At 47.8% G+C, this 9951-nt stretch overlaps 1 protein-coding gene across 1 annotated transcript in view; it reads left to right on the top strand.

Moving 5' to 3' along the window:
- Window positions 1-5363, top strand: part of LOC108803521 (protein sel-1 homolog 3-like) — an 11122-nt gene extending 5759 nt beyond the window's left edge. Inside the window, exons 4-6 of the mRNA XM_018575357.1 lie at window positions 2706-2833; window positions 4651-4753; window positions 5259-5363. Of these exons, the coding sequence (XP_018430859.1) occupies window positions 2706-2833; window positions 4651-4753; window positions 5259-5360 (333 nt within the window). The 3' untranslated portion in view covers window positions 5361-5363. The remainder of the gene's footprint in view (window positions 1-2705; window positions 2834-4650; window positions 4754-5258) is intronic.
- Window positions 5364-9951: the final 4588 nt, after the last annotated feature.

Raw genomic sequence — 9951 nt, 5'->3', positions numbered from 1 at the left:
GGGGGGGGGGTTTGCTAATATTCTTATTCACCTGTGTAGGCAAAAATCCTTGCACCGGCCCTGGCTGTGATGACTCCAGAGGAATCCTGTAGTGAAGGGGGAACTTCCTGATATCACATAGGTGTATCACTAAGAATAGATGGATGAATCCATGTTGCATTTTAATAAGAGGGAATCCCCCAGGGAAGGAGCAGTTAGAACTGCTGTATAAGGTCCTGGTGACAGGATGAAGGGGGGGGATCACCTGCAAGCTGAAGCAGTGACAACTGCTTTTTCAAATAGTGTCTATGGAAGAGCTCAATAGCCGGCATTCAGCGTCTTTGCACGAACGCCGTGCAAATTAATTTCGCGGCTTAAGCAGATGAGGAAGGAGGCGCTGCGTGATGTCAACCGGCAGGGAGACAGAGCTCCGCGCAGAAAGGTGAGTTCATTACAATATTACAAGAAAGGATGATGGCAGATGAGGTCTTACTAATGCTTTATATAGGGGCAGACTATGTCTCTCTCTCTCTGGAGTATATATGTCTTATAATATAAGGAAGGATGGAGACAGATGAGGTCTTGCTAATGCTTTGTACAGGGGCAGATTACGTCTCTCTCTCTCTCTCTCTCTCTGGAGTCTATACCTCCTATAATACAAGGAAGGATGGAGACAGATGAGGTCTTACTAATGCTTTATATAGGGCAGATTACATCTCTCTCTCTGGAGTATATACTTCTTATAATACAAGGAAGGATGGAGATAGATGAGGTCTTGCTAATGCTTTGTGCAGGGGCAGATTACATCTCTCTCTCTCTCTCTGGAGTCTATACCTCCTATAATACAAGGAAGGATGGAGACAGATGAGGTCTTACTAATGCTTTATATAGGGCAGATTACATCTCTCTCTGGAGTATATACTTCTTATAATACAAGGAAGGATGGAGACAGAGGAGGTCTTACTAATTGTGGCAGAGAACGTTGAAGACACAGAACACCAACGGAGACCAAGAGTGGTTTTTAGGACCTTTAACCAAGAGGTTCTTTATTAGGGGTTCTCAACAATAGAATATGGCAAGTGTAGTAGCAATCCGAGCAAAACAAAGGGCTAGAAACAGCAAGAGACAGAATGGGCAGAGTCCAGGGGAAGAGGGCAGTAATCCAGGCACAGCAAAGGGGTAACAGCAGCAAGGTACAACAAAAGAAGGTCATGGCTCACACTTAAGGCATCAGGTCACTCCATAGCAGAAGAGGGATCCACTTGGGATGGTAAGGCAGGAGGTGGTCAGTAGAGCTTGTCAGTTGAGCCTTTTCAGTGTTGGAGCAGGACAAAAGTTCACAGATACTAAGGCACTCCAAGTCCCAGTAGTCCCCAATCACGGAACACACCCATCCAGAGCTAGATGTCCCAGCAGTCCTCATCTTCTTCTAGTCTCTTTCCAATGAGACCCTCCAGCCATGAGTCTCCCATGTCTATCACTGAAGTAGAAACAACCTCTGGCTCCTCTGAGCACAAAGCTGCTATACTGTACCCGGAGCCTTAGCATTCTGATATCTGAGGCCAAATTACCGGTGACAAAAAGTCTAACTTTGTCCTGGTTTAGGATACAACATCTCCTGCGCTTCATGCTGATGGTAGCCTCATCTCCAGACCCCCTGTGTGAAGGACTTCATGGATCAATGTTGTAGATCAGCTGAGGCCTTTTGAACAGCTGAGGCCTTTTGAACAACTGAGGCCTTTTGAACAACTGAGGCCTTTTGTGGGAACTCACTGCCACAGGCGGTGATTTCAGCAAATAATGTGGAATTGTTCAAGAAACTTTTGGACGATTTCTTAAGGGACCGTAATATACAGGGGTACGGGTACTCCTAGAATGAGATCCTAATAGGTTGGACTTGATGGACTAATGTCTTTATTCAACCTCAAATACTATGTAACTATGTAACTATGAGGTCTTACTAATGCTTTGTATAGGGCAGATTACGTCTCTCTGGAGTCTATACCTCTTATAATACAAGGAAGGATGGAGACAGATGAGGTCGTACTAATGCTTTGTATAGGGCAGATTACAACTCTATCTCTGGAGTATATACCTCTTATAATACAAGGAAGGATGGAGACAAATGAGGTCGTACTAATGCTTTGTATAGAGCAGATTACATCTCTCTCTGGAGTCTATACCTCTTATAATACAAGGAAGGATGGAGACAAATGAGGTCGTACTAATGCTTTGTATAGGGCAGATTACAACTCTATCTCTGGAGTCTATACCTCCTATAACACAAGGAAGGATGGTGACAGATGAGGTCTTACTAATGCTTTGTATAGGGCAGATTACGTCTCTCTGGAGTCTATACCTCTTATAATACAAGGAAGGATGGAGACAGATGAGGTCGTACTAATGCTTTGTATAGGGCAGATTGCAACTCTATCTCTGGAGTCTATACCTCTTATAATACAAGGAAGGATGGTGACAGATGAGGTCTTACTAATGCTTTGTATAGGGCAGATTACATCTCTCTCTGGAGTCTATACCTCCTATAATACAAGGAAGGATGGTGACAGATGAGGTCTTACTAATGCTTTCTATAGGGGTAGATTAAGTCTCTCTCTGGAGTCTATACCTCTTATAATACAAGGAAGGATGGAGACAGATGAGGTCTTACTAATGCTTTGTACAGGGACAGATTACATAGTCTTATAATACAAATTCTTTGATTGCAGGGTCTGTATAATCTGGGGATCCTAGTAGAGGAAGGGGTCTCTCTTCCCCACTCCATGCTACGCAAACTTGGTTTCAACAGTTCTGTCTGTGCCAGCAACTACACCATTGTCATGGAGCTGTACAGAAGGTGAGAATTCATCGGTGACTGCGGATGGACTAGTCACTGTTCAATCTTCTCTCGTAGAATCTTCCATGCAATTAAATCTTCAGCTGACAATAATATGTAAAATAACCTCTACAATTCTTCTTTCCCACAATGTCTTTCTGGTATAAGTGTTTAGGATTAATAGCAGGGATGCACTGATACGAGTATCAGTGCCAATGCCGAGTATTTGGGTGAGTACGCGTCCAAATGTTCCGATGCCTAGCCCGATACTTGAGCTTCTGGTATCAGGAAGCCAGGCAACAAGTCATTACACGCTGCCTGGCTTCCTTAATGGGACGTCCGGTATCGTATTCGCGAGTACCCGAAAAAAATATCGGTGCTCGTACTGGATACAGAAACAACAGTATTGGTGCATCCCTAAGTAATAGTTTGACTGTGAGGGACATTAGAGTGTAAGCTCCTCTGTATAGAGACTGATGTGACTGTGGGGGGGACATTAGAGTGTAAGCTCCTCTGTACAGAGACTGATGTGACTGTGGGGGGAGGGGGACATTAGAGTGTAAGCCCCTCTGTACAGAGACTGATGTGACTGTGGGGGGAGGGGGACATTAGAGTGTAAGCCCCTCTGTACAGAGACTGATGTGACTGTGGGGGGAGGGGGACATTAGAGTGTAAGCCCCTCTGTACAGAGACTGATGTGACTGTGGGGGGAGGGGGACATTAGAGTGTAAGCCCCTCTGTACAGAGACTGATGTGACTGTGGGGGGAGGGGGACATTAGAGTGTAAGCCCCTCTGTACAGAGACTGATGTGACTGTGGGGGGAGGGGGACATTAGAGTGTAAGCCCCTCTGTACAGAGACTGATGTGACTGTGGGGGGAGGGGGACATTAGAGTGTAAGCCCCTCTGTACAGAGACTGATGTGACTGTGGGGGGAGGGGGACATTAGAGTGTAAGCCCCTCTGTACAGAGACTGATGTGACTGTGGGGGGAGGGGGACATTAGAGTGTAAGCCCCTCTGTACAGAGACTGATGTGACTGTGGGGGGAGGGGGACATTAGAGTGTAAGCCCCTCTGTACAGAGACTGATGTGACTGTGGGGGGAGGGGGACATTAGAGTGTAAGCCCCTCTGTACAGAGACTGATGTGACTGTGGGGGGAGGGGGACATTAGAGTGTAAGCCCCTCTGTACAGAGACTGATGTGACTGTGGGGGGAGGGGGACATTAGAGTGTAAGCCCCTCTGTACAGAGACTGATGTGACTGTGGGGGGAGGGGGACATTAGAGTGTAAGCCCCTCTGTACAGAGACTGATGTGACTGTGGGGGGAGGGGGACATTAGAGTGTAAGCCCCTCTGTACAGAGACTGATGTGACTGTGGGGGGAGGGGGACATTAGAGTGTAAGCCCCTCTGTACAGAGACTGATGTGACTGTGGGGGGAGGGGGACATTAGAGTGTAAGCCCCTCTGTACAGAGACTGATGTGACTGTGGGGGGAGGGGGACATTAGAGTGTAAGCCCCTCTGTACAGAGACTGATGTGACTGTGGGGGGAGGGGGACATTAGAGTGTAAGCCCCTCTGTACAGAGACTGATGTGACTGTGGGGGGAGGGGGACATTAGAGTGTAAGCCCCTCTGTACAGAGACTGATGTGACTGTGGGGGGAGGGGACATTAGAGGGTAAGCTCCTCTGTACAGAGACTGATGTGACTGGCTCAGTGTTCTCTGTACAGCACTGCAGTATATAAATGAAGTGTTCCAGCATTGGTTGGATATCACCTGGGGGGGCGGGATTGTTGGGTGTATGTCTTGGATATAACAATGTGAATGTGTTGTGCAGATGTCGGGATCATGAGAAGGAAGATTCGTATGTGCCGTGTAGCCTGGCTCTCCTGAACATCCACCTGCAGTATGTCTGGACATTTCATGGTCCCCTCCTCAAGGTGAGCTGAACGTCGCTGAGCGCAGATAACACTCATAGAAGATCCGTATTTACAAACATCCACAAGAAAGTAACTTGTTCTAGTGGTTGGATAAAGATCAGTCGGGGCCCATTCACACACTCACTAAACCTCTCCCTTTTTCCTGGGGCGGGAAGGGGCGTGGTGGTGCATTGAAGTCAATGGTATCGCAGCCACGCCCCCCACGACCTGTGGCAAAACATTGCTTGCGTTCCACTGCGAACGCAACAAAAATGCTGCTTGCTCTATTTTTTGCGTTCACAGTGGACCGGAGCGCAGGTAATGTTTCGCCGCACATCCGATCGCACTGCAACCATTTCTTGGATACAAATGTCCGTGAGTAAGCCTAACAAGACTTTCCAGTTCCTTGTTGCCTTTTATCAGGGTGTGGGGGCCCGATTGGGCCCCATTAGCCTTTGCTTGTTGTCCCGTAGGGCTGGTTTACAGTCTGTTGGCATTAACTCCTTCATTGCTGGTTTTCTTTCAGTTTTCCAGTGTGGCCGCCATCGCCATTGTCACAGCGCTCAGTCTGATGACAATTTTTGGAAGATGTCAAAACGCAGCGAGACGCCTTCAGCTGTCTGTATGATGGGACATCGCGTGTTTTGTGACTGTCATGCTGCGGGAGCCGTGATACTCCGTGGTCTCATGTAGTATGTTATTCTTCTCATGCTCAGAACTTTTCCAAGGGCTCTATTATGCCCATGACACAAATACAGGAGGCCACGCCTCTCAGAGGACCCGCCCACAGCGCAGCCAGCAACAAGAAATGAATCCTCCATCTTCCTGGAAACATATTTATTGTCTTTTCTATGAAAATGTATTACATTTCATTCAATGTGTTGGTGATATTTTCAAATCCTGGTCGGGGCCTTTTATTCCTTGTATGAGGAAAATAAGAAATAAAACATATCAAGTCAAATGTGAGTCTGTAATGTATTCCAAGTAGAATCACTAAGCCAATGTAGAGAATACAGACTGGGGCACCACTGACTGGGAAGACACAGGCACACTAGACAAACGCACAGACTGGGGTACCACTGACCGGGAAGACACGGGCACACTAGACAAACGCACAGACTGGGAAGACACGGGCACACTAGACAAACGCACAGACTGGGAAGACACGTACACACTGGGTATTGGCACAGACTGGGAATTAGCAGTCATTGGAGCAACAGAGGCAAGACCCGCCCCCTCCCCCTGCTCTGACCAATCAGCCTCTTTCCTGGGTTCAAGCACAGTCCTGCCTACTGCAGACTCCCAGACAGTCGTGGCACCACTGCTCCCAGCACCTCCTCCACCAATCTCAGAGACAGCGGCTGTGTCTGGTCCAGGCAAAGTCTCTGCAGAGCCCATGGCGCTCCTCTCTGCAGACTCTTCCCCCAGAAGCTCACAGTCAGCTACAGATTTCCCGCCAAGTGCATTGAAATCTGAAGCTTTGCTTTCAGCAGGTGCATCAGTGCAAGAGACCATTTCCTGCACCCCAAACTCTGAGGATATGGGGGTAGGGGTGGGGCTTCTCTTATAAGATTTCATGTAGTCACCTGAACAAAGGGAACTTTGCAGCAGGAGAGGCTGAACCTGAGCGGCAGGCTGGAAGAAACCGGCAAGGGGAGAGCAAAAATATTCTCAGCAGGGAGGACAGAAAAAGAATGGTGGCCTTGGGAGGCGTGTCTTATTTAAAGTATAAAATGAATAATAAAAGCTGCGCTGTGTGAATAAATCTACAAAGTATCAGATATAATAGATACTGGCCGTGAAACAATGTGATGCAATGTGAAAAGAATAACAACCAGAATAAACGCATGTGTATAACATGCACCTCAGTGCAAATAATATATGACTACAAAAATGTCCATAATCCCGGATCTTCAACACTAAGAAGATATAAAAGTGGATGTGAAGTCATCTCAGTCTCCTGTGACCATCAACAGAGACATCTTCTGGAACGCACGTCACCTCTAGCAGAGACGCACCAGGGATGTTCCTCTGATTATAACCAGGTAGAGGAAGCACCTGATGCCGAACAACTCCCAGTGATTTCCTCCTCTCAGGTACAGACTCCTACTGCAGCCTCAGAAGTTGAAAGCAGTCAGTTCCTCCAAATGGCCCACGCATCAAATAACAAGAGGAAACTCGCAGTGCAGATGGTTGTAAAAAGATACGACTCACATTTCATTGATAAAACAACGTGGTAAGCAGCCACAGACACTGCGTGCGATCGCTCGGATCCTATACTCCACCCTACGTACGTTACGTCAAAGGGCGCTACTTCATCAGGGGTGACATCATCAGGGGTGACTTCATCAGGGGAGACTCCATCAGGGGTGACATCATCAGGGGTGACTTCATCAGGGGTGACTCCATCAGGGGTGACTCCATCAGGGGAGACTTCATCAGGGGTGACTTCATCAGGGGTGACTTCATCAGTGGAGACTTCATCACGCCCCTTGACCTAACGTACGCAGGGTGGAGTATAGGAGCTGAGCGATCGCACACAGTGTCTGTGGCTGCTTACCAAGTTGTTTAGTGTAACTGGTCCTGTGATTGGATGAGGGGCGGAGCTAGACCCATTGGTATGCTGCCATGTTGGTGTCAGGAAATATATATACACGAGGAGAAGGCGCGCTGTCTCTTTACATATAAAGAAGCATTTACTAAGAGATTCCACCGCAGTGGCTCCGAATTCTCACAGGGCCACAAAAGTACAGAAATGACCCTCGGGAGATCCATATATGACACATATAAGTGATGAACACGTATGACGCACGTATGACGCAAAGCCGAGATTTATTATATTTTATTATTCATTTTAAATCTAAGAAACGTCAATAAAAATCTCAAATTCCAATTCAGCAAATTGACAACATTGTGCGAGTTCTTCCCTGCAGCCAATCCTGACCTCTGACCCCTGACCTGTGCAACACTTGGACCAGAGACAACGTATCGGGGTGTATGTCAGGTGTCGGTGATGACAGTCCGGGGGGTGTCACCATCATAAGATCGTCAGCAATCATGCGTGATACATAAGAACGACTTTCCTGCGTTGTTCTGATATAGAAATACATCAAAGCTGGAATACCGGAGAGTGAGACGCACATGCGGACTCTACCCCAGCGATAATCACTGTAATGTGCGTTATAGACAGAGGTGCAGCCCCAGTATCCGGGACAATATGGCAATCATCAGAATATTATCACGAGTCATCTTCATCCTCATACCTGGCGGGGAAAACAGAACGCAGTCAGTGTGCATGTGAGAGACAAAGTGTACAATGGTAAAGTGAGGGCCCATTACACCCTAGTGTGGGGAGAAACGCATTGGCTCTGTGATTTAATGCACGCTACCACTTAACGCACGCTACAACACAACGCATGCTACCACTCAACGCACGCTACTATGCACCGCAATGCTTGCTTCCACCCAACGCATGCTACAACACACCGCACGCTACCACACAACGCACACTACTATGAACCGCACGCTACCACTCAACGCACGCTCCAACGCAATGTACGCTTCCACACAAGGCATGCTGCCACATAACGCACACTACCACGCACCGCACACTACTACGCAATGCACACTACCACACAAGGCATGCTGCCACATAACGCACACTACCACGCACCGCACACTACTACGCAATGCACACTACCACACAAGGCATGCTGCCACATAACGCACACTACCACGCACCGCACACTACTACGCAATGCACACTACCACACAAGGCATGCTACCACACAATGCACACTACAATGCACCGCATGCTACAACACAAGGCATGCCAAATAACCACACACTGCCACACAACGTATGCTACTACACAACGCATACTACCACACAACGCACGCTACCACACAACGCACTCTGCCACACAGAGCATGCTGCCATGCAATGCATGCCACCATGCACCACACGCTGCCACGCACCGCACACTACTACGCAATGCACGCTACCGCACAAGGCATGCTGTCATGCAACACATGCTACCATACAACGCACACTGCAACGCACACTACCACGCAATGCACATTACCATACTTTACAGTGCAGGTGCGTTCCATTGCCATTCATTTGAATATCACCCCAAACGCACCTTCGGCTGCTATGCACTGTATCACAATGCGTCGTACTTCAATACTGTGTATTGCAGTGCAGCTGAAAAAGTAGTGCTAGCACCGCAACACACGACGCATTGCGTGTGGAGGTGCGTCTGGGGTGCCATTCGAATAAATGCAACACACCTCCCACACTGTAACGCATGGTAGGTGTATTTATGGAAGTGTGAATGGGGAATTCAGCTCTCCCCCTATACATCCATTACAATGGTGCTGCCGGCATTCTCCATTCATAGAAATGTGTCCCTGGCCATACACCGACATGCTGCTATTGCCCTGCGTTTATGTCCTATTGCTGGACAATTCTTCATTCATCAATGAGTCTCCATTACATGAATACCGTCCTGGCCATGGCCGCTGCATCAGCGAGAACAGCCAAAGCCTCGGCCAATCACTGCCCGATATTCATCAGCTGGTGGCATGCGTCCCCTCTAATGCTACCCGAGGAAAGTGCAATGCGTCTGATTGGGGTGCTGCTGTATGTGAGCCAAGCTCATCGGGATGTATTCCTGGATATTGACTTCTTAGAGGTACGTGAGGTATTAGAGATTGCCGATCCCGGGAATATCCAATCGCCTTTTTTGGTAAATTTTTTGATAAGGGGGGGCTGATGACGGGTTAGCACCCCCTGCAAATAACTGTTAATATCTCTATTTCTGTGTGAGATCTAACGCAAACAACAGAGATCTAACCTGATCTAACAAAGATCTAACCAACTGCATATGTTTTGTTCAAAAATTTTGATATGGGGGGGCTAACCCGGCTGATGTTTTTCTTCTTTTGTTTCATATCTCTATGGGTTGGACTCGATGGACTTTTATCTTTTTACTATGTAAGCTCACTGCAGGAGTATGTGGCCCCCGAGGCTGACCATAATACCACAGGAAGTGAGGGCAGAATTCACTTCCTGGGGCTGGCCATAATACCACAGGAAGTGAGGGCAGAATTCACTTCCTGTGGCTGACCATAATACCACAGGAGTTGAGCGCAGAATTCACTTCCTGTGGCTGGCCATAATACCACAGGAGGTGAGGGCAGAATTCACTTCCTGTG

The sequence above is a fragment of the Nanorana parkeri genome, unplaced genomic scaffold (genome assembly GCF_000935625.1).
Source record: "Nanorana parkeri isolate BGI_ZX_2015 unplaced genomic scaffold, ASM93562v1 scaffold3824, whole genome shotgun sequence".
NCBI lineage: Eukaryota > Metazoa > Chordata > Amphibia > Anura > Dicroglossidae > Nanorana > Nanorana parkeri.
This window is presented reverse-complemented; position numbering and strand designations above follow the sequence as displayed.